Source organism: Dysidea avara, chromosome 6 (genome assembly GCF_963678975.1).
Source record: "Dysidea avara chromosome 6, odDysAvar1.4, whole genome shotgun sequence".
Taxonomy (NCBI): Eukaryota; Metazoa; Porifera; class Demospongiae; order Dictyoceratida; family Dysideidae; genus Dysidea; species Dysidea avara.
In genome coordinates this window covers 3718448-3742530 of record NC_089277.1, presented here as the reverse complement: position 1 = coordinate 3742530, position 24083 = coordinate 3718448, and the positions used below count along the sequence as shown (strand labels likewise).

The window sequence follows — 24083 nt, the reverse complement described above, 5'->3', positions numbered from 1 at the left end:
TGTTTCTTGCTAAGCCATTCGTGAATATGGCTATCCTGAGCGTCGTGAGTGTGAAATAATGGTAACGATTCTTGCACTTTTACAGCTGCTCGTACATCACAAACCACATCATCTTGTTGTTACGTCATAACTTCACGATACGCCCTTCTACAGGGTATATGAGAGTAGGATACTCTCCTTAGTATATATATTATGAACTCTTGCTTTAACACAATCTTCTTTATTCCAAAGAGAGTTTCCAGCATACTACATGTTGACATGTGTCACTACAATGTATATGTGTGTGTGTACATCTGTACAAAGGGTTGTTTATGATTGGAATCACTTCACTGACATGTTAGTATCAGAAAACCATCAGCTAATTGAAAGGATATTCATGTTCAAGCCATGCAATATCATTGTTAGTGGTATGCTTAATGTAGTGCTAGTCCTTCACCTAACAACAGAACTCTTAATAATTATTGTCAGATATAAAACCCCAATACATGATTGGCTCACCTTGACTGTGATGAGCAAGCCTGCTATGGATTCCACTCATTCCAGTTGTGACATCAGGGTTGTGTGATGGGTTCCACAGCAATGTACTGTGCAAGCTTGACAAGGTGTTGGCCAGCTAGCCCCTCCCCTTAACACACCAGTGACCTCATCATATGACACGGTAAATTGTAGGGGAATGGGTAACCCCCCCAAAACTGACCAAACTCAGTCAACGAAGGCGAGGTTAACTCTGCTGTAACCCCAGAGGGGTGGGAGGGAGAACTTCTGGGTTGGGATATAGTGAGTTGGTACTAACTGGAGAGGTTATAGAATTGTTATGCTGATGTGGTTCCATACATTGCATTTCTGAAACAAATTATCGTGATTGACTTGTTTTGGATGATAATATGCCCTAATATGGTTGCTTTTTGTCGTTTTGAATTTGAGAGGAAGTGAGCTCATAATATGAAAACATAAATGTTATTACATTTCCTAATATAGCTAAATATAGTACAACCAAGAGTTAATAATAGTAGCATTATTAACTTTTGGTACAATGATAGGCTTTATTCTCCTTTGAAGCTTAGCTGTATTCAGTATTCTATCCTTAGACCTCAGACCATTATAGTCTCATGATAATATTATTGTATATATGTTTGTGATGGATATATACAAAATTACACTATTTGGATACGCACTCCCATATTATATAGGAGTGATTTTGCGTAGGGGTACGTAAAATCACTCCTATATAATATGGGAGTGGCAGCATTTATATAGCGTACCCCTATGCATCAGCGTTCTCCCATAATATATAGGAGTAATTTTACGTACCCCACGCAAAATCACTCCTATATAATATAGGAGTAATTTTGTGTACTCCACACAAAATCACTCCTATATTATATAGGAGTGATTTTGCGTACCCCTGAAATCTATAGCTACAATGTGGTGAATATTATATTCCAGCTTCATCCAGAAGCCATGGTCAGCATATTGTATGTTCCTTGACACTGATGTAGTATGAGGTATGAATAAAATACCCATTATATGTTTCACAATCAACTTGATGTAGTATGGCTGACCCAACTCAGTTGTGGCAAACCACTACCCCTATGCTACGTTGTGTATGTATGCTCACATCAGCACATGTAGTGACAACAATACCTTAACTTACAGTCCAGTTAGCCTAGGTATAATCATATTCAATGTTATGCTCTAGTGAAAAATAATACCAAATTGTCTGCAGCTGTTAGCACTGTTGCTTGTGTTTTGTTTTCACTGTATCCATGGAGAGCGCATGATCTGTGTAAAAAATATTATTTGATAGTTTGCTAATTACATTCTATTATGCCTTATCAGCAAAGTGCATGGTATTGATTTCAGGTGATACAATGTGTGGAAACTGATAATGATTTGTTCATGCTTGTCTTAAGAATCAGTGTAATCTCACCATAACCACAAGATTACTATGTACCTGCTTGACCACATGTTAGTCTGTCTGAGTGTGGAAGTTTATGCCAACAGGTCAGGTAGGGACTTTGGATCACCTCACCTTCACTCATGATAATATATAGCCTCCTGTAGGGTAGCTACTATAGTCTGGTCCCCATGCAGGGTGTAGCCAGCTAGCTCTGATTCTCTTACAGCCTCAATTGTTTCTGTATACATGATGTGCTCACACTTGAATGCAGGATGTTTGAAAGTTTTCATATGGATGTATTATGTGGCTATTTTCTTCTGTGTCCTATAGTGTGGTTGCTATGTGCAGTACTCATGCTATCCTAGAGGTTATCATAGTAGAGTAGTATAATATTTGGTTACAGTACGTCTCATTGGTTATTGTAAACAGTAGCACATGATCAATTATCACCCAATCATAACATTGAAACTATAACAAGTCAGGAAGTCTGCAACAGTTATGTGTCCTAATTATATACAGTTAAGTGGGATGTTGTTGGTATACACATGCACCCACACACATCAAGGAGTCAAACAAGCATTATAATGAATAGTGTCTTTGTTATGGTTAAGCTACATATTGAGAGACCAGTCAATACCAGAACTATGTCTCATATATTCAAGGGATGTGTTGGTATTTGTCTGATCCTGTAGGCTGTAGCTGCTTAAGAAATACTTCACTTTCTTATGTTCTGTTGATGTAACAGCTATAATTGGCCTTGGTCGATAGACTTGCTTGTGCCATATACATTAGTGCTGATCTTATTTCCACCATGATGTGAACATTTACCCAAGTGGTTGAAGTAGTGTGTGTAACAAGTAATAATTATAACAGTAGACCTGCCAATTTCAGAAAAAAAAAACACACACAATATGTCACATGTGCGCACACTACATAACTAGTAAAAAAATAATTTCAGAAAGTGCTTGTCTGTCATTCATGATTGTTTTGATATAGAGAACACATTCAATTTCCCAGGTAATTTACCTAAGCAAGTACACATTTCATTTCCTGTCAGTACACACTCCCATACAGACTGAGATGACACATGGCCAGCATAATGCTGTACTTTGTCCTATACAGGATGTATGCAAAATAACATTATGAAAATAAGAATGCAGATGACTGGTCATCACTATTATGTATGATAGATATGATTTATTCCATACAGCATATAGTATACTATAGGCATGTAGCTATAGTGATGTATGTCAATTTCCGATAACTCTGAACTTATTCACACAGTGTGTATGTACACATTGTACAGATAAATGTTTGGAACACCAGCAATATGTTGGTATTAAAGATATTCGTGCTCATGGAATATGGGCCTTGTTAAATGTGCATCCATGTTGACATTTGTTAGGCCACTAGGTAAACTTGATTAAATAATTGGTTCTCATCACCACCCGCATCCTGACCACTTATATTAATCACATGCATGCACATGTATTTTGATGCTAAAATGGCTGGCTATCATTTTGCAGTACAGCAAATGTGACTTGAATCTTAGAAATGGTGGCTTTAGCTAACCTTATAGTAATAGATCGCTTGATTTGGAGTGTAATGAATAATGAAAAATGATGCATGAAAATTCGCTTTTTTTTTGTGGATGAGAAACAAGGACTGTATGGAGGGAAACTTTGGCAGGGTTTGGTGAATAGCAAGCTAAATTGCATTTGGAGAAATTAACTTTGGCAAATTTAAGCTCAATCTATTGCTAATCTCAGGCTCTGCAAGTAATTGGTGGCTTAAACTTTGGCAAATTTCTGATAGTGAATTGCCAAATTCGCTAAAAGTCCCCCCCCGCCAAAGTTTCCCTCTACATGGTAATCAAATTAACTGGTAAACATTGAAAGTTAACCCCTGCGTGCACTTCATGACCAGGTGGAGGAGAGCTATCCCCAGTTCCATAATCATGATACTTATCATTAGTGGCTGTTTCACAATCATCTTGATGCATGGCTGACATCACAATGCTAACTCAGTTGTGACACACCACTATCTGCATGCCCTTATATGTTGTGTACGTATGCTCACTTCAGCAGCTACAAGTGTTGACAACAGTACTTTGACTTATAGTTAGTATATCAGTTAGTCTAGGTATAATCATGTTATGCTCTAGGGAAATAATACCAGCAGCTGTTAGCACTGTTGTTCTTGTTTTGTTTTTCACTGTATCCATGGAGAGTGTAAAAATATATTTGATAGTTTGCTAATTACATTGATCAGCAAAATGGTATTCATTAATTTGATTCAGATGATACAATGTGTGGTTTCCTGTGTGGAAACTGATAATGATTTGTTTTTGCTTATCTTAAGACATTCCTTCCCAGTCTGATCACAAGATTATTATGACCACATGTTAGTCTGTCAGTCTGAGCGTATATAAAAGTTTATGAATATAGCTGTGTGTGCTCACTGAGTTTATGAATCAATATGTCAACTCTCCATGTCTCACTTGACAGGTCACATAGTTCAGGTGGAACTTATACCTTAACTTGTGATTTTCATTAACTATATACAGTTAATGTGGGATGTTATCGGTATGCAGACACGACATGCATTGAGGAGTCAAACAAGCATTAATGAATAGTGTCTTTGTTATGGTTATATTGAGATACCATGAGTATCATGATTATCAGTGGAACTGGGGATGATTCTCCTGGTGCAGCTGTGGGGGTTACACTTTCAATGTTTACTGAGAAACACTTGACACAACACAATGGTTATAGAGCATACTGCATGAGTGCTACCTTTGCACCACTCATACTGGTTATACTTGTTCACACTGATAAGTCATGCATATGGATAACTGTACCTGGTATAAACATGCACAGTGCACAATATCAGGTTTTCATGATCAGCAATCAGTACATACTCTAGTTCACTTAAGTGTTCAAGCCTTCTCTCAGGGTCCTAATTGGATACAATTTCAAGCATACATTGCATGCTTGAGTACAGACATAGCTAGCTTGCAGACATGGTGTTTTCACATGACCAAATCTGTACTTTATATATATATTGGCATAAATTTCTGTGCACGACTTCATCTATTCAAGCCTAGGCAGGTTAATTGTCATACACAAATGACACATTTGAGGATTTTCAATAGCCAGTTTGACCTTATTATACAGTGACTTCAGTGATTAGATGGCTATAGGTCTGAGGTTACAAACAAAACAGCTATATAGCTACTGCGTAAACTGCAGTTCTGGCCAGGCTAGTAACAGATACTTTACATGGGATCTTACTAAGGCCAGGAAAACTTGATTACTTGTTTCTCTTCCACAAAAAATTGGATTTCCATGCATTTGTGCAGGCAGGAGGTCATTTTTCATCTCCAAATCAAGCTGTTTGTTACTATAAAGGTTTTTAAAGAACTGTACCAATGTAGTGCTGATCACTCAGAGTAGAGAACTGTCTTATTAACATGTACTTTGTATAAACACGAGGTGTCTACAATGATGTTAGTAAAGCCAGTGCTTTGCACTGAGACACAGCATGGCCATAAAGGGTAATTCTAATTTAAAGTTATTTGGTGTGTGTGAGCATGACGACCTATCCTCATAATTTTATGTATACATCCTGTATAGACATATAGTACAATGTTGCATGTGCTGGTCATGCATGTGTCATCTCAGTCATCCCAAACATACGTGCAGTCTGTACCAAGCATGCAAAACATACCAAGCATTTCACAAGCACTGGCACTTCCAATTGCCACTGGCTTCTTCTTATTATGCATGTCTACAGCTCATGATCAAGTATAGCAGTAGTACACATTGCTCAGTTTGTAGTGAACTGTGATACTTATTTGTTCAAATGCATTCCCCGCTCTTGAAATGGAAGAGCAGTAAGAAAATCATACATATACCCATGGAATAGTGCAAGTTTTCATACTAAGGCAACTAAACAGTGGTACATGTGGTGACTGCTCTATTAGAGTATTTCAATGAGGGAAACTTTGGCGGGGGTAAACTTTGGCGAACAGCCGCGTTTGACGAAATAAATTTTGGCGAATCCTCAATTTGTAGCTAATCTGAGTCAATTGGCGGGTTAAACTTCAACGAATTTGTAAGTTTCTCTATATGCGGCGGCCCTCTAAGGAGTGACGTAATGGAGCCGATTATGACAGCGCAGCAAATAATACTAATATAACACTGCTGTGTTTGACTTCATAAATACACTTGTTTTACGTTTTTCTTAAGTGGGTAAAGCTTTTTAGCATAGCCTATAATTATTATGATGTCTAGGGGAAACAGAACAGCCCGCTTACCTCGAGCTATACCGTTTACTGTTCTCTTGACGATGGTGTCATTAAGCTGTAGTCAACAGATCGATGGAGAATATCGTAGCTGTAGTCCAGAAGAGTCTTCATGTGGATCGACTCGTTGTAGCGAAGGTAACTTAGTGACGTCCAGTGTTATGAGCTGCGATTAAAGCCCCTTAATAGTTCCCTTACAGGATTCTACCGTGACTGAAAACATCCTGTGTGTCGACAAAGACAGGACGTATCCACTTCGCTACAACGTACAAGGGTGTGTTGGGGGAAGATACACCCTCGAGCTTCCCATGCAAAACAATTCCGGAATATGCCTTTCCGACATGGGCTTATTTATGACCGTTGCGGATTTGCAGCCTGGCAAGGAACAGTTCAACTGTTATCAAGATTCTCGGTTCACTTCCATGACAATTATTGTCTGTAAGTGTTTATTGTTGTACGCCACGGTGGTTAAGTATATATGTGCCACGCCCTCTATAGTTGATGGAAGAAATCCGTACCGGGACGTCATAATTGAGGTGAATGGTGAGGAGAGAGAAAATGCCAGTGACTTAGTAGAAGGAGATAAAGTGAAGATTGTTGCTCAAGCTGTTGGCAGTGTTGGCAATATTGTTGATTCAGCAATTTGTAGTAGTGGTACCCACGTCACATGTTCCAGTTCATTTCTGTGTAATGGATCCCAGAGTGCCAACCGCTACTTTCAGTACTTATTCTTTCCGTTGACACTTGCTCATGATGGCATTGTTGTTCCCTTCAGGACCAATGATGGGAATACACTAGGAAATGTCACACTCCATGGTAAGATCCTCTATTATACTGTCATGTGGGAGGGGTATGCATCGACACTCACTGTGGTTTTGTACACAGGGCACGTTCATGCACAGCCTACTGTCTTGATTGGTGCATTATATGCATACAAGAACTATAATGTTACTTTGGCTTTTGAGGTGCATAACACATTGACAATATGTACAGCTCAACAATTCAAGGCGACAGCCACCAAGCTGGGCTTAAACTTTTCAGGGCCAACTGTTGCCTACATTCACAGCCATATAATTTATAACAATGCATGAATGGCATGAATTACTTTGATATTTGTACAGTATGCATGGTTTTATTCTGGTATAAGAGACCTATCTTACTGGGTAAGATAGTTAGCCACAAACTTTGTGGGTTTTCCTATAATGAAATGTTTTCCTGATGAAATTCCAGTCACACGGTCCATTGTCTAAATAAGTAAGACAAGCAGTGCTAGGATTCTTCAGCAGTCAAACAGTACAATAGGCATCATGTAATTGTCACCCTGCATGGTTCTGCCTGGATGATCATTACACCATTCCTTCACTCAGAATGTTTATCCACTGAAGAATTCTAGCACATGTCTTACCTATGCTTCTTCACTTGAGGTGTAATGTTAGTTGTGTATAATACACTGATAAATTGAAAATAAGTGTATGCAAGGGATCTGCACACTGAGTAGTACAATACTGTTGGCATGCCACAGTCACTATGGTGTCATATTCATTACAGTAAGAGGGACTATTACTCCGTCGGCCACTATTATAGAGTCACTCTCATCCATGCCACCTCCTGAATCAGCAATAGTTACACTGTCCATGTCATCACCTCCTTCATCGCCAACACCATCATCAAGTATGACATTGCCTGATGCTACCCCTATCGCCAGCCCAGCAGGTTTGCTATTCCTCACATCAAAGTCTTCACCAACTGGTTTGTCTTGTTAGGTGACAGTGTGTCGGATGGTGAAATAGTACTTATAGTGCTGGTAGTTGTTATACCAGTGATCCTTTTCATAGTTTTGATAATTATTTTCTATTTCTATTGGTTGAGAAAACAACATAACAACTGCGTACGCAGGAAAAGTGAAGAGGATGGAAACCCATCAAGTAAGCACTGATGTGTGGTGTGTTGCTTTGAATGTACTATTGGCTACATATACAGTGCCAACTATGGAACTACTTAAAAGTAAGTATCAACCTGGCAGTAGTTGAATCAGGAAACAATGCATGGTCTTGTTACAGTGATGGTCCATACATGTGCTACAGACTCATGTCCCATCAAGTCTCTGAAGGGGAACCTTCTGAGTGAATTTGGTGATATTGTAACTGAAGAAGACTTACCGAATAATCCATCAACAGATGCAATCATAGAGCGGCTTGATAATGGTGCGATTTGGACTACATGTGGATGTGAGGCAAATAGACTGCAGAAAGTGCTTAGTAGATCATCATACAAGAAGTGGAAGAAAATTGTTTATTTAACAAACACTCGCAATAACAATGATCAAACTCATGAAATGGTTCTTAGGATATTGTGTGATAATTTGTCTGATGATGTTGTTTTGAGAACAGTACGAGATCACTTATTAGATATCCAGGAGAAGAAGTCCAGCAGATCATCTTCAGTAAACTCTAGCAAACGACAGATTGATGGACTGTTAGAAGATCAAGAGCAGATAAAAGCAAAGATTGTAGCAAATCAAACGCAGGTGTTGGAATGTCATACTCAAATATTGGAAAATCTAAATAACCTTGAAGTAAAGCAAACTCAGATAGTAGAAAGTCAAAGGAGAACTGAAGAAAATCAAGTTCAGATATTAGAGAAACAAGACCTCCAGATAACACAAGGTCATGCAGAATGTAAGTTGTACTAAACAATGTGAAGCTACGCTGTTAGCAATGTTTTACCTCTGTAGTAAATAATCTCCAGTGTCTAGAATCAAAACTGCAGGACTTACAACAACAATCACATCAGAGTGCATAATGCACAAAAACTACTTTTTTGATAACCTTTTAAAACCTCCAACCAGCATTTATAATGATCATGCAGGTTTATCGTATCATCACAGTTAACATATCTATATGTATATAGTACCTTGTACAGATGTATACTAGCTGGTGTAAGTATATGCGAACACAATGATTTCCTTTTTGTTTACAAACTGTATATAGAAATCCTATTGGTGATTGGCTAGACTTCCTGCTTCACTAGCAATGTACATAGGGGTACTGAGGAGTTGAGAATGGACCAAGTACATACATGCATAACTGGTCACGGAGTAGGTATAGAACAAACACCTTATCACATTTGTAATTATAGATCAAGGGATTTTCACAGGGAGTGTCCCAATACAGTATCCAGTTACACAATATTTAATGGTGCATGGTAATGGTTATTATATTGGTTAGTAGGTTGGTTCTCAGTGGTCACACCAGCTGGATTGTCAGCAGTGTAATCTATTATAATCCATGCATTAACAGTAAATTGATCTATACTAACAAAGACATTCATACACTGCTTGCCTTATATACAACATATCCCAAAATGATCTGGCAGTGTTAACTCATACATATACACTTATTATACTTGTGTGTGTAGTGTAGTGTGTGTAGTGTAGTGTGTACTAGAGATCTCTTGTTATATTCTCACCAGTTGCATGATGCAAGTTCAATTTGTGGTCTCTAGGTGATAATTACATGTTAACTAATCTGTAATGTTTACCACTTGCTGTCAATGCTTGTCAGGTAGTGAGACACCATGTAAAGTAGCCAGGTAGAGTTGAGCTTCAGTCCCTACAACTGCACATCACAAAGACATAATAAAACACACTTAATCACTAAAGTGATGCTAATCAATCATGTTTAATTATCATGTCATTTTACATCACAACCAACACATGACAATGGTGACTTCATTGTTGAAGTGTTTTGCAATATTGTGGGATAGGCCTGAGTTTTGTAGTAAACACATTCCATTGACTGCACTTAGCAATTCTCTACATATACACAGTGTCAATCTTAACTTTTGATCACATTATTTTGTGATCTTTCATCATGAATCAGAAGCATCGCACTATATGTAATGCTTTTTGCTTGTTCACAGGTTATTATTTTAACATACGTACTACACAATAAAATTGAGTTGATTGAGGCATATGCTGCATATCTATACGGAACTATTGAAAATTGTGTAGCCTGATAAGTTAGTACTTGCATATTGCAAGTACAGTTGCTCTATGCGTATCTGTTGACCATTATGGGATAGGAAAATTAATGACCATCATGTAAATTAATTTATAAAGCATTTAACATGGCAGTTATGATGCACATAAGATCCAGTAGTAGTGCACGATATTAAATCACAGTAATACAATAAGAAGTGTTGTATCCCTACTGTGCTCAAGGTACCATAGTGGAAATGCACTAGGGATATAACACTTCTTATTGTTTTACTGTGATTTAATATCATGCACTACTCCAGCTTGTTTCAGTACTTTTTATCGATGTGCTATGGTCCCTACTCTAGTTGAAAAATCTAATTTTTTTGTGTACTTGTAATAATAAAGAATAAAGCAATACCTATTGTTTGGGACTCAGAACCAAGAGAAGAAGCCAACCCTGTTACCTATTATAGCGATGATAGTTTATAGGTCTTCCATATTGACACTACTAGCTCAGCACATTGCTCAACACTTGCACAACAACTAACGCTAGCAGTTGCCATGATCTTTCATGACTAACTCCCACATGTATAGTTGTATTGTTATTACAATAATGGCATCTGCCTACGTGTGTTATACCCTTAGTAGAAAAACAATTACAAACAAGGTATAATATAGCGTCTCTTCAATAGAGCTACGCAGTAGGCATGTGCCTAATATGGATGTTTTTGGGACCAGTTGGTATAGTACTGTGCATGGAGTCCTCAGTTTACATATTGCCAAGTCTCTGGATTATGATTTGTGAATGTAGGTATTAAAGCTGTGTATATGATACATTTCTTCTCCAATCAACACAACTGCATAAGTTTCTGTTTATACAGATAGCAATTATCTAGAATTATTGGAATGAAAATTGTAAACAGTACATCCTGGAACACATGCCACATGGCCTTTATACCACACAAGGGAATTAACTATAGTACCACAGGAATCCATATTAACTTGTTTACTGTTATAATAGCAGTATCCATCAGGCCACCTTATTTGGAATGAACTCCAGCTAGATTGTTCCAGAATGTTCTAGAACCTGAACTGTTATTGTTATTAGAGCTTTACAGTGCAGCACTGAATGTCTGACAGCAACATGTGCTGTGGCCTTTGGATTACCTAACCTAACAAACTGGAACTAGAGACTTAAACATTACTTAACCTACAGCTCCAATAAGGTGAAACAGAAAAGAGCCAAAGAAAAGAAAAAAATCTCTCCTACCCCAGGATTCAAACTGCAGGCCACCGAATGTCTAGTTGAGCGCCACACTCAGTCTCCTCCAGGAGGGATAAACCAGCTGTCATGGCTTGACTTTGTCATGGTGACACATCCTGACAGATTATCATGAAGACCAAATTAGTTGATATGAATTAATTGCATATTGTATTACAATGTACTAGTTGGCATACATGCTGTGGTAGCCAATCAGCTCTTTATTGTGGCTACCAGTTTAGTACAGTGGAGTAGTTTGATTAGTAGTGTGTCTGTGTGGTAAACACATGTTGTGCCATGTCAGTATTGGTTGTAAGGTTTCTGTTATGATGGTGGGAACACTACCCACCAATTGTAGCCCCTCCTTGTCAGGTCATGTGACAAGCCACACACATCTACTATACTTAAAGTTTTACCAAAACTATAATCCATGAACCGTATGATGGAACCTGGGACCACAAGGCTAAACTGAGTTCCTTTATTCATTTTGGTTATAGAGATTATCACAAATATTAATGAGACTATGGACAGGTGCAATGGTACAAACAGGACCATAGGTGTCAGCATTTTAAGGTGCAAACAGTGCAGTAAACAATTGTTTACAGTAGGAGAAAGGAAGGAAATGACCTACCAATACCTATAACACAACACAGTTGTCTAATTTCCAGTTTGACAAAGAAACACATAAAATAGTTTGTTATGCCAATTGAGGACCATTATTGTTGAATGTCAGATACTAACAACAATAATCAGTGTAACAGCAATTGGGCACTTCAATTACATTAAACATTACAAGACATAATAATTATACTGTATAGAGACATAACATTGATAAAACAACATGGCCATCAAGTTGACATTTTCTTGCAACGTAATTGAGATAGGCAGATGTATGCAGCCAAACTGACTCTGCAGTTATGATAGTAGCAGCTGAATACCAAATTAAGCCACAATCTAAATGGCTGAGTAGTGTTCTAATGTGGTTGATAGCACAGCTGCTAGCGGAGGAATACAATTGTTAGTGGTGCAAGCCTCAGGAATTTTCAGACTGACACATTGATTTCAAAGTAGTAGTGACTAAGTGATATTCCAATAGATCACACAAACTGCAAACTCCCCCCACAACTTTTGGGGATGTAGTTACCCTCTGCATTTAGACAGCCTAGCAGTCAGGGCCTACTCTACAAGTACAATCAAATGCCTGGGTGGAACAGTGCCAACCAGACAAGAAATTCAACTTCTGCAACAAAAAAGTGATCAAATTTGGGCATACACGATGCATGATACCATTCAAGTCATGCTGTGGTCTCTAGGCCAACTACAAGTTGGATTAACATGCAACTCACTGTAGGCTGACATTAAGCTTATTATAAGCATACCCATGCAATAATGTGCTTGGTAGCAATTTTGTAGATAAGAATTTAGTGAATTTACCATATGCACATACTTTATTGAATTTTTGGATATCTTTCAAAGTTATTCATGGCATAACGATTACTCCTACTAATTTACTGATGTAGCATTTAAAGTTGTGTATACAACAGGGCAAGTGGCTATGGTGACACATCTCTTCTAGCATGTAATATTTTTCGTGCAGATACTTTCTAGTGTCTTACAATAATAAATGTAACACTTTCATGCCTCACATCAAAGGCAGGCATGGCCTTGATGTAGATGAGGTAGTGGTACCACCCTCCATTTGTTTTATACAAGTTCAGACTGAAATCGATTGTGGGAATAAATTATAATGCTCACGTGATGATTACCTCAAATTGAAATGTTGTCACAAGAAGTATTCAAATGAAGGCGATTCAGTATACTTGCTGTTCTACAAGTTGGAAAAATGTTACTTAAAGGTGAGAGCTGGTCTTACAGTGCATCCACAAGCATTTCAGCACGTTTTTGAATGCAGACACACCCACATTACGGACGGCATGAGTTAACCACTCTGTAACGAAGAGTACCCCTTTAGGTCTTCAGTATATGTTGTGATTAGTCTTTAAACAATGTGAAAGCATTAAAACACTTGTAAATTCCCAGAAAATTTACCCTACTTGACTTTCTGTGATATTGTAGGACTCGTCTATTTATTATAACAATCGTAGCTACAACGTTACTTGCTGCCTAACTATAACAGAATCTTTCAGGCATGCATATAAAACAAATCCAGTTGTTACACTCATGTTGGCATCAAGGCTATCAGACTGAAATGGAAGTGTTACATATTATCTACAACATGGGCACTTGTGATTTACCTATATGTATGTGCTCAGCCCTCGGGCTTTTGGCATACATATCAGGCAAATCACTTGTGCTCCCGTTACAACTATAAACTAAAAAATTATGTTATATAACACTAATGATTATTGTGATGATTCTCTTAAGACTCAGTTCATCATAACCATGACCCTCTCCGAGGTGCCTTCACTGACACAATTTGCTGCTGATACATGGCTAGAACAAGGAAGCTAAATAAAATATAAGCAAATTTCATTGTCAACAAAACACATAGCAATGTAATTAGAAATTGTTTCTTGCTATTTGTTTAATAGGAAATTCAGGAATATCAGGTTGACTGTATTGGTGACATCACTGGCCTGTGATGTACAGGGATTTCACCATAATAACTATACTGGAACACCTAACTTAGTTACAATACACCGTATCAAATTAAATTATACTTCAAGGGCCTAGTTATGAGTCTGTGGAGGTCTTCACTTGGCAGCTGAGTGCTGTGACATAAGACTCCATGGGTGCATCAAATAAAAATTTTGTGTTTGCTATAATTCTTTTTCTGTGCATGTGTGCGTAGTGTGTGTGTGTGTGGTGTGCGCACGCGTGCAAGTCATTCAATTGACATTGAAGGATGCAATTACAAGGTGTGTGTGTGTGTGTGTGTGTGTGTGTGTGTGTGTGTGTGTGTGTGTGTGTGTGTGTGTGTGTGTCTGTGTCTGTGTCTGTGTGTGTGTCTGTGTGCAACAGCCACAACCACCAGGGCCTACTTGTCTGATAAGGATTCATTGAATCAATCACACAAACCTCACAAAACTAACCATCTCTTGTGGCTACAGGAAGGGTACCATAATTGGCTTTATCTTTGTGTAAAAAAATTTCGTACATGCCTACATGGTATAACATCAATATATCCTCATTTGCATCAAAATATGCTTATGTATTAATACAAGCTAATAGCAGGTGTTACGTCACTAGTTGGCCAACCAACTCAATTCCTGAAGAAAGCAGTCTTCCTTGCACACATAGAAAACTAGGTCAAAGAGAAAATGAGGAACAACTGTAAAACAAGTTGACTTATGTAGATGAAACTTGCTTACTTGACAACTTATCAACCACACAGCCAAGTGCTGCTTTTTGCTAAGTACAGCACTACATATTGAATCAACTGTTATTCATTACTTTGCTATAAAACTTTGTAAACTCTTTAGCCACAATAATGTTTTCCCTTACCAAATGATGAATGCCATTACTATGATAATTAGAAACATTACCGCTTGATATTTGTTTAACATTTACAATAAAAATTTGACTAAGTATGCACAACGAAAAAATTGTTATTGGCCAGTAGAACTACCAAGTCATCACAGACTATACACCCCTAGTAACATGTCTCAATGATGATACAGTTATAATTTGGATTAGGTCTCTTTCCCATACAGTAAGGTTTTCAGTAACAGGATAACAGGTTTTGTTATTGTTGGAGAACTGTCACTATGGAGGCCAAATATAAACAACACACACAATTGGCTCAGTGGTTAATACCACAAGTTGATCATCAAACATCACATGATCTCATAGTTCAGGTGTTCAACCCCACCACCTCAGTATTCTATCCATGTCATATGTGTCCCCAAACCCTCACAAAGACACAAGCCTATTTTAGCCACCCCAACACAATACAACTAATGGTACCAGCTGTACTACAAACTGTTAAACTCTGCTTGCCAACCATCGCTTTAAGGATTTCATGTATTTCATTTTGCAATTCAGTAAGAATTGTAATTAAGAATCAATGACCATCCACAGAGTAAATCTGGAAGCATTTGCATGAAATTAACTATCACATGTTTAGCAAGCTGGACAAAATCATCACAGTTTAGTTGTAATGACTACAACACACTAGACACTCTGAACTCCAATGATCTTGTTTAGATCAGTGAATTGTTTAAATACTCAATAGATCCTTCTGATCGGCAGTGGGCCCTAACCAAGAGTTTGTCAAGCACTGCCTCCAGGAAACATTTTTCTGTTCCATCTTCATCGGATCATTTTGCTGCTAAGTTATCTACTTGTATCAATTAAGCTACTCCTGAAGCTTACCTGGACCATCCTTCTGATGTGTTATGTCACTTTAGAGTTAAGAAGTCTACAGTCCATTGTGTTTTCACACATCTTGACCCTAATAAGGAGATAATGGTATCAGCCCCAGAATCTTAAGAAAATTGTGAGTGGCCCATTGACAGCCTTATTTTGGAAGATGTGACGTACATCCATTTTTCCATCTTCTTGGAAGATTAGTTGTATCACACCTACTAATAAGCATGGCTTGCATACTGATCCTGCAAACTATTGCCCTGTAGTTCCTGTCTGGTGTTTTTAAACAAGTTTTATTGCCCTAACTGAAGAAACATATCCCGCTTTTTATTCCTTCTGAACAATTTGGTTTTTTGTCAGGCAGTAGTATTTTGGTGCTGCCAGAAGTCACTTGGAGCATCTGGATGCTCATCAGCATCAAGCCGTCAGTATTTGTCATAGCACCTTTCCATCCCTGGAATCACGCCAGCATGCTGCAGCGATTGGTCTCACATGTCGATTATTGGATGGTGGTGGTTGTGGTGATTTACAGTCGTTTCTTCCTCAATTTGTTATAACTGTCACTAGGAGATCGTCTCACTTAACTGATTTATGCCCGGGCACTTAAACTGCACGATCCTATCACTTCAAATCTTTGGATAGTTTCTTCAAAATTTGGCATGCTGCAATTTTAACAATATGGGACACTCTATCTGCCAATTTATTGCAACAGGTCCATGCCATTGAAATGTCTGCTGCCACTAATAACATTTATGTTGTATGTATTGTACACACATTGCTGAGCTTATATAGTTTGTTCTAAAATATCATTTTAAAAAAATGAACATACACTTATACGTTGATATCTTAAACAAGTGCAAGAAAAAATTAGGAATTTTAAGGATCAAAGAAATAAAAAGTAACAAAACAAGGAAGGTCACCTACACCTTCCAGAGGAGGTACAACACAAATTAAGCACTATTGAAAGGAGTTCATAGTAATTTAAAATCACAGAAATTTATGCGTAGATGAGTTTTGATAAACTGCTAAACTACTTAGACACTTGTGCAGTTAATTTACAACAGTTTTCTCTTCTCAATTTGCTGCTTGGCTCTATTTTGTTTGGTCAGTTATTGATCATGTGACGACATCTCCAATTGGCTGTGTACATTAAAACTAAACCATTGGGGTTGAATGGGGTTGATTGCACCGCTGCATTAAGCATCAGAAAAGGGTTCGATCGGCATGTATTTTACATCAATAGCCTCATAAAATAGCCTCTCTGTACAAAACATATGTACTCACGTGTGCGTGTCGTACCTCCTCTGTACAACTGCAGACAATACCGGTGGACATCTATTTTCTACAATGTACTTCAGATGCCCATGCATAACTGAACTAGGGATTAAATGCCCACTAGTATATCTGCACAATATGCCATAGTTGCAGTAATGTAACTCAAGGGCTATTCAATTAGAGACATGTGGTTAGAAGAACAAAGAGAATTGCAATTAACTTTGATAAACAAGTTCATTTTCAACAAAACACACATAATGCTTACAAGAATATCAGGTTGACTGTATTTGTGACATAACTGGTCTGTGATGTAAAGGACTTTACTTTCTCAACTACTGAACACTTAACTTAGTTACAATACCACAGCCATATGCTTCAAGGGCCTGTACAAATGCATTCCATACACCATTCAGTTGTGAGTATATGTGACCTAATTTTAGAAAACCATTGATATCCACATAAAATGCATTTTATTTGTTATTTGTTTTCTACAGGGACAGAGGAATAGACTAGCTAAGTTTCAGATTCAGAAGTTAAGCAGCGTTGGAAATACAGCACTAGACAGCTGGACGAGCAAATTATTTGATATGTACAGAAGCTATCAAGAAAAGAATCTACAGGCACTTACATAAACCATCATAACTCACTGATACAATGGCGTATGGAATTGAATCTTCGCTCATTGTGTTCGTCATGAATTTGTGCATCCACCAAGGTATAGTTTCCCCCCCCGGGCATGCTTCTGTGTTCGAGAAAGAAGGAAAATTCACTGAAAAACGATCGTCGGTAAATTCTTTCGTCACCGCAACGTAAACAAATGTCTGTAACTTTGAAATCCTTTCGTGTATGGAGATGAAACAAATATTTTTTTTACTTCCTATGAACAGGCGAACACGATGATGCCCAGGATTATCCATTGGAGGCTTAATTTTCCTACCAGTGAGGTGATAAATACTTGCATAAATTTTTTTCAGGAGCTTACATTTTTTACCCATAGTTTTTAAATGCGTTTTATTACAAAAGTACTATTGTGCGTATACCGACAGTTTTCCAAAATTCGGTCACATATACAGATTCAAATGAACTATTCAGTTGCCAGCTGAGTGCTGTGATATTAGACTCTATGGGAATTTTTTTCTCGAGTAATGGGTGATACATGAAGGGAGTATAACGTACACATTAGTTATAGCATGCACATATCAGTCACAGAAAAAAATACACCGTATTTGACTGTTGAATAGCCGTGGCTTGTATAATAGCTGCCCCCAGATAGTAGGCACTACATAGTCTAGAATTATTGTCATAAGAGCTGCGGCTTGTATTCGAATATACTAATGCAAGTGTTGATAAGAAACGTTTTGAAGCAGAAACTGGGCAAAGGAGCAAGGAAATAACATTTTTGAGAGAAGTTAAAATGAATGATAGTATTGAGGGTCAGTCACTCATGAAACCGTATAAACACCACAGGCTGCTGCCACATAAGCCCATAGTCAGTAGTTGTCCTCAGATAGTAGCCACCTTCACATACACTGTAGTAATCGCAAGGTTTTTTTTGCTGAAAGTTATAGTAGCAAATATGGTATATGTCAGCAGACTTAGCCATAGTATGTGCTATATAATGAAGTGATCAAGCAGCTAGAATTCATTGTACCATTACAGAAACCTCACAAAGGTACTCACAAGAAAGTTACAATATTCATCTGAAGCCACATGCAGTATAACATCATTACTAAAGTAATCACATAGTGATTTAATTTGCCATACATTAGTCCCAATAGTAGGAGTGCAATTAATCCCAAATCGCATGGCCTTGTTTCTGTAATTGCACTGTAAAGTAGCCAATAAAAACAGAAGCCTTTTAAGTGCAACAAGAAAGTAATATAATGAATAGCCAATCAAATAAACTGACAATAGAAGCCTATTAAGTGCAACATATGTAGTCATTTTGAGTATCCAATCAGAATTGCTGACACGTGAAGCCTTTTAAGTGCAACAACAAATGATGTAATACAAAGAAGGATGATGCAATCACCTGGTAGAAGTTAATGGCCACATAGAACAGGATAGATGTGTACTACAAACCACGAAGGGTGGTCACTATGTGATTAGTAGGCAATCACACGCATTTTCGTACAATTATTCCCTAATTGCACTCAAATGTGTGTGATTACCTATACTAAATATTGAAATAAATACCTCATTAGCATCAACTATATCAACTATACAGACTTCAAAAGTTATTCATAACTCTACTATTAGATATGTACACATCTGAAATCACTAAATTTCCTGATGAAATGAAGTGTGACTATTCTAAATATCTTATACATTATCATGTTAGCTTCACACTTTGATTTACATGTGTATCTTCTCAACATCCACTTGATGTATACAAGGAATTGCATTCAAGCTTACAAATGAAATAACGAAATTCATACTAGCCATAGGTCTATATAAGTTATCAAGGGGCAAACACAATGCCAGCACTGGTAGAGAATGACCCCGTAACTTGTTGACAATGGATCCCATCTAACATCAAAAAAGTAAACACTACTGCCAGTTACAAGATGATGAAATATTGCCAAAAAAATTGGAATATTTTAAAGATAATACCTCAATATAACTAAATATAGGTATTTCCCTTGAACAAATACGTACACAATTAATATTGATCACAAATGGGAAAGGTACGTAATTAGTAGGGCTGAGACAAATAGCTTAGTTTGGTTTTATAACATTTGGATGCTGTTTTATCCCACCAAAGCTTCATTACCGTGGATACTAACAAGAAACCAGTTGCACAAGTATTGTCACTCCTTGTGGAGGTATTTTGGTGTAGTTATGGTTTAATACTGGGACTATAACAAAGTGTAGGAGTTTGTACTACAGTGTAACTCTAATAACCATCAACTGCTGTTGACATGACATTTGTAACGAAGCTTCGGTAACATTTTCAAAAGAAGCTTCAGATGATGTATTTGTACATTTATTCCAGCCCTAGTTTTCAGTAAGTGGCAAGGCAAAAAAAGTAAAAATAAAAATTGCACTCAGCTACTACCTCTTTTCTAAACACATGCATAGTTTATTTTGATGGCATAACATTTTAATTCTTGTATTTTACTACAATATCTTCGATATTTCAGTATCACAGTTACAGTGGCTTTGTTATCTGGAGCCCTACAATTAATTTAAGATAGGGAAGCTCTAGGATATGACTGATTTGAAAATAATGCTTTTGAGCAGTGCTCAAATATCCAGCCTATTATGCTAAAAATTATGTTTTCAAAATCAAGATTATGTTCTAAAGTTGGCTGTTTTATTAGAGTATATCAGTCTTTCCTGACTGCTGTATTAGAGTAAGTGACTGCTCTATTAGAGTATCTCAATCTTATTTCCGCAAAATGTGAAGAATGATAAGCAACAATAAAAATTTACACATTTCTTGATATGAAATGCAATATTAAGGTGTAGTGTGTTCATGTATTGCTGTGTCTTTTGGCACACGTATTGCACATTTAATTAAAAATCTTGAAAATCGTCCTATTATGTTGGCACAATTCTTGATGCTTTTGCTAGTCTATTATGCTTGAAAAATTATGCCGGCATCATTGGCGTAAGCTCTCCACCAATTCACACACCATTATACTAACATTTACGCATGACTTCATATGATCATATTTCTACCATAGTAATATGTACGTACCTCTTTCAGCCTCACAGTTTGCCAGACACTTGGTCAAAGTAGAAGGCAAATAGAGTCATGGTGGAAAGTAGCCAATAGAAGCACTGTATGAAATCCTACCCACCAGAGCACAGCACACTTCCAGAGGAGCCAAATTCCAGAGACAACATAGACACCATAGTGTTTGCGTTACTACCCTAATAGAACAGTCACCATGAGATTATTAAATTCTTATTCAAACACTTCAAGCACATTTAGTAAGAAAGTTAAGGAGTCAATAAGGCTCCGTTTGATTATGGATGAAATTACAGGGACGGCCCCCTAAGCCTTGTTATACAACAGGTAACACCATCTGTGTATTGTCACATGGCTGTCAGTATTCAGTGGACTGAACAGCTGGATTGAATTTCTACTGAATACTGTATTGTCTAGTAAGGCTCCATTGACTCTAATTAGTGCACAAATAGTAACATCTGTACATCACGTTGTGACACTGCCTCACCTTGACAACCATTCCAGTGGACACGTTAAACACCTTCACTGGTTCTTTACTATTACCCCTCTGTAGTGTGGTTGGTAGTCAAGGAATCTGAGATCATGTGATACTAAACAACACAACACAGTAGTACTAAATGCCATAATTCTGTGATTAAAAAATTTCATGTAAAAATATTTTTGTATGATTTACTGTGTATGACTGTTCTATTAGAGTAGTTTACAGTAAGACTGTTCTATTAGAGTAGTTTGATCTTATGTAAAAAAAATTTGTCTAAGGAATTTTCGTACAAGCTTTGTATAAGAAAATTAGCAAATTATGGTACTAACAACACAGCAGTACTAAAAAAAACAACAGTTGGCTCAATTTGAACATTTGCCCATGGATTTCAGTCAGACCAATTTAATGCACACTTTCAAAGCAGTAGTATAGTGATGGATCCACATGTGGATGTGAGGCAGATAGACTGCAGAATGTGCTTAGTAGATCATCAGACAAGAAGAAAATTATTTGTTTAACAAACACATACAATAATGATGATCAAACTCATGAAATGGTCCGTAGGATATTGTGTGATTTGTCTGATGATGATATTTTGAGAACAGTACGAGATTATTTATTAGATGTCCAGGAGGAGTTGAGCAGATCGTCTTCAGTAAATTCTAGCAAACTGAATATGCACGTATCAAGTGATAGGCACCAATGTTGTGAACGAAAGATTGATAGAGCGTTAGAATATCTAGACCAGATGAATGCAAAGATTGAAGCAAATCAAACTCAGTTGTTGGAAAGTAATACTCAAATACTGGAAAATCAAAGTAACCTTAAAGAAAACCAAACTCAGACACTAGAAAGTCTAAGGAGAAGTGAAGAAAATCAAGTTCAGGCATTAGAAAATCAAGAGCTCTTGATAACACAAAGTCATGCAAAATGTAAGTTGTGCTAAACAGTGTGAAGCTACGCTGTTAGCAATGCTTTACCTCTGTAGTAAAAGATCTCCAGTGTCTAAAATCACAAATGCAGGACTTCCAACGGCAATCACACAAGAGTGCATAACGCACAAAAATTACTTTGTCTATAATTTTTTAACTCTCCGACCAGAATTTATAATGATCATGCAGGTTTATTATATATAATCACAGTTAACATTATTTTATTTGTGCTGTATGTAAATTTGTTATTACCTTGTAGAGATGTATACTAGCTGGTGTAAGTATATGTAAATAATGACTTCCTTTTTAATGATTACAAACTGTATATAGAAATCATATTGGTGATTGCCTAGACTTCCTGCTTCGCTAGGAATGTAGGGGTACTAAGGAGTTGAGAATGGACTAATGGGATATACATCATAACAGGTCATGGAGTAGGTATGATATAGAACAAACACCTTATCACATTCGTAATTATAGATGAAGGGATTTTCACAGGGAGTCCCCCATTACAGTATCGGGTTACAAAATGGTTATTTTATTGGTTAGTAGGTTGGTCCTCAGTGGTCACACCAGCTGGTTTGTCTGCAGTGCACTCTATTGTAATCTATGCTTACAAAATCCATCCTGATACCAATAAATAAAGATATTCATATCACTGTAGCTGCATGTTGCCTCAGTACAACACACCTCCCTTGCTCTGGCAGTGTTAACTCATAAACACACACATATTATATTCGTGTGGGTAGTGTAGATTTCTTGTAGTATTCTCACCAGTTGCATGATGCAAGTTCAATTTGTGGTTTCTAGGTGGTAATTATGTCAACTGATCTGTAATGTTTTCCACTTGTTGTCAGTACTTGTCAAGGTAGTGAGACCCCATGTAAAGTAGTCATGTAGAGTTGAGCTTCAGTCCCTACAACTGCACATCACAAAGACATGATAGAACACACTAATCACAAAAGTGAAGCTAATTAATCACATTTAATTAACATGTCATTTTACATCACAACCAACCATACAAACACAAGACAGTGGTGACCTCATTGTTGGAAGTGTTTCACAATATTGTGGGATAAGCCAGAGTCTTGTAGTAAACACATTCTATTGACTGCACTTAGCAGTTTTCTACATACACACTGTGTCAATCTTAACTTTTGATCACAAAAATCTTCCATCATGAATCGTATTGTACTATAAGTAAATGCTTTTTACTTGTTCACAGTTTGTTTTTCTAAAGGTACTAAACAATAAGCTAATACTTGAGTTGATTGAGGCATATGCTGCATATCTATAAGGAACTATTGAAAATAGTGTACACTGATAAGTTAGTAGCAGGTACAGCTGCTATGGTAGTTGTTGACTATTATGGGATAGGAAATTAATGGTCATCCTGTAAATTAATTCATAAACTTGCATGGAAGCAGCTGTGATACACTTAGGATCTGGTATTAGTTGACATAAATTCTGAGAGCAGTGCTAACGCTGGCATGGCTGATGAGATCACCATAATTATAAAGCAACAGCCTATTGTTTGGGGACTTAGAAGCAAGAGAAGCCAAACCTATGAAGTACCTATTACAGTGATGATAAAGTATAGGTCTTCCATATTGACACTATACCAGCTGACCAGCTCAGCACATTGCTCAACACTAGGCTAACTGCACAGTGCACAACAGCTAACGTTAGCAGCCGACATGATCTCTTACAACTAACTCCCACAGATATAATTGCATTGTTATTGTAATAATGGCATCTGTCTATATGTGTTATACACTTAGTAGAAAGAAGCAATTACAAACAAGGTATAATACAGTGTCTTCAACAGAGCTACCCAGTAGGCATGTGCCTAAGATGGATGGATGCTTTTGGAACCAGCTGGTAGTGTCATGATTATTGTGCATGGAGTCCTCAGTTTACAAT

General features: G+C 37.3%; 1 protein-coding gene and 1 long non-coding RNA gene across 17 annotated transcripts in view; one reads left to right on the top strand and one right to left on the bottom strand.

Moving 5' to 3' along the window:
- The first annotated feature begins 6089 nt into the window (after positions 1–6089).
- LOC136258866 (uncharacterized) lies at positions 6090–9203 on the top strand. Of its 2 annotated transcripts, none has more exons than XM_066052217.1 (8): positions 6090–6344; positions 6407–6644; positions 6705–7022; positions 7755–7919; positions 7970–8131; positions 8187–8210; positions 8267–8884; positions 8941–9203. In XM_066052217.1, the coding sequence occupies exons 1-8, from the start codon at positions 6282–6284 to the stop codon at positions 9006–9008; spliced, it is 1656 nt and encodes a 551-aa protein (XP_065908289.1). In that variant the 5' UTR covers positions 6090–6281; the 3' UTR covers positions 9009–9203. The 2 variants fall into 2 exon arrangements, with proteins under 2 accessions (XP_065908289.1, XP_065908288.1); XM_066052216.1 differs by having other exon boundaries at positions 6091–6344; positions 6396–6644.
- Positions 9204–9513: 310 nt separating this feature from the next.
- LOC136258878 (uncharacterized) overlaps positions 9514–24083 on the bottom strand; it is a 30627-nt gene continuing 16057 nt past the window's right edge. For 14 of the 15 annotated variants that reach the window (XR_010703061.1, XR_010703067.1, XR_010703062.1 and 11 more), the window contains 4 exons: positions 22935–23082; positions 21235–21337; positions 20754–20929; positions 9514–9823 (listed from right to left, as the gene is read on the bottom strand). This is a non-coding gene — a long non-coding RNA (uncharacterized lncRNA). The remainder of the gene's footprint in view (positions 9824–20753; positions 20930–21234; positions 21338–22934; positions 23083–24083) is intronic. The other variant, XR_010703073.1, reaches the window with a different exon arrangement.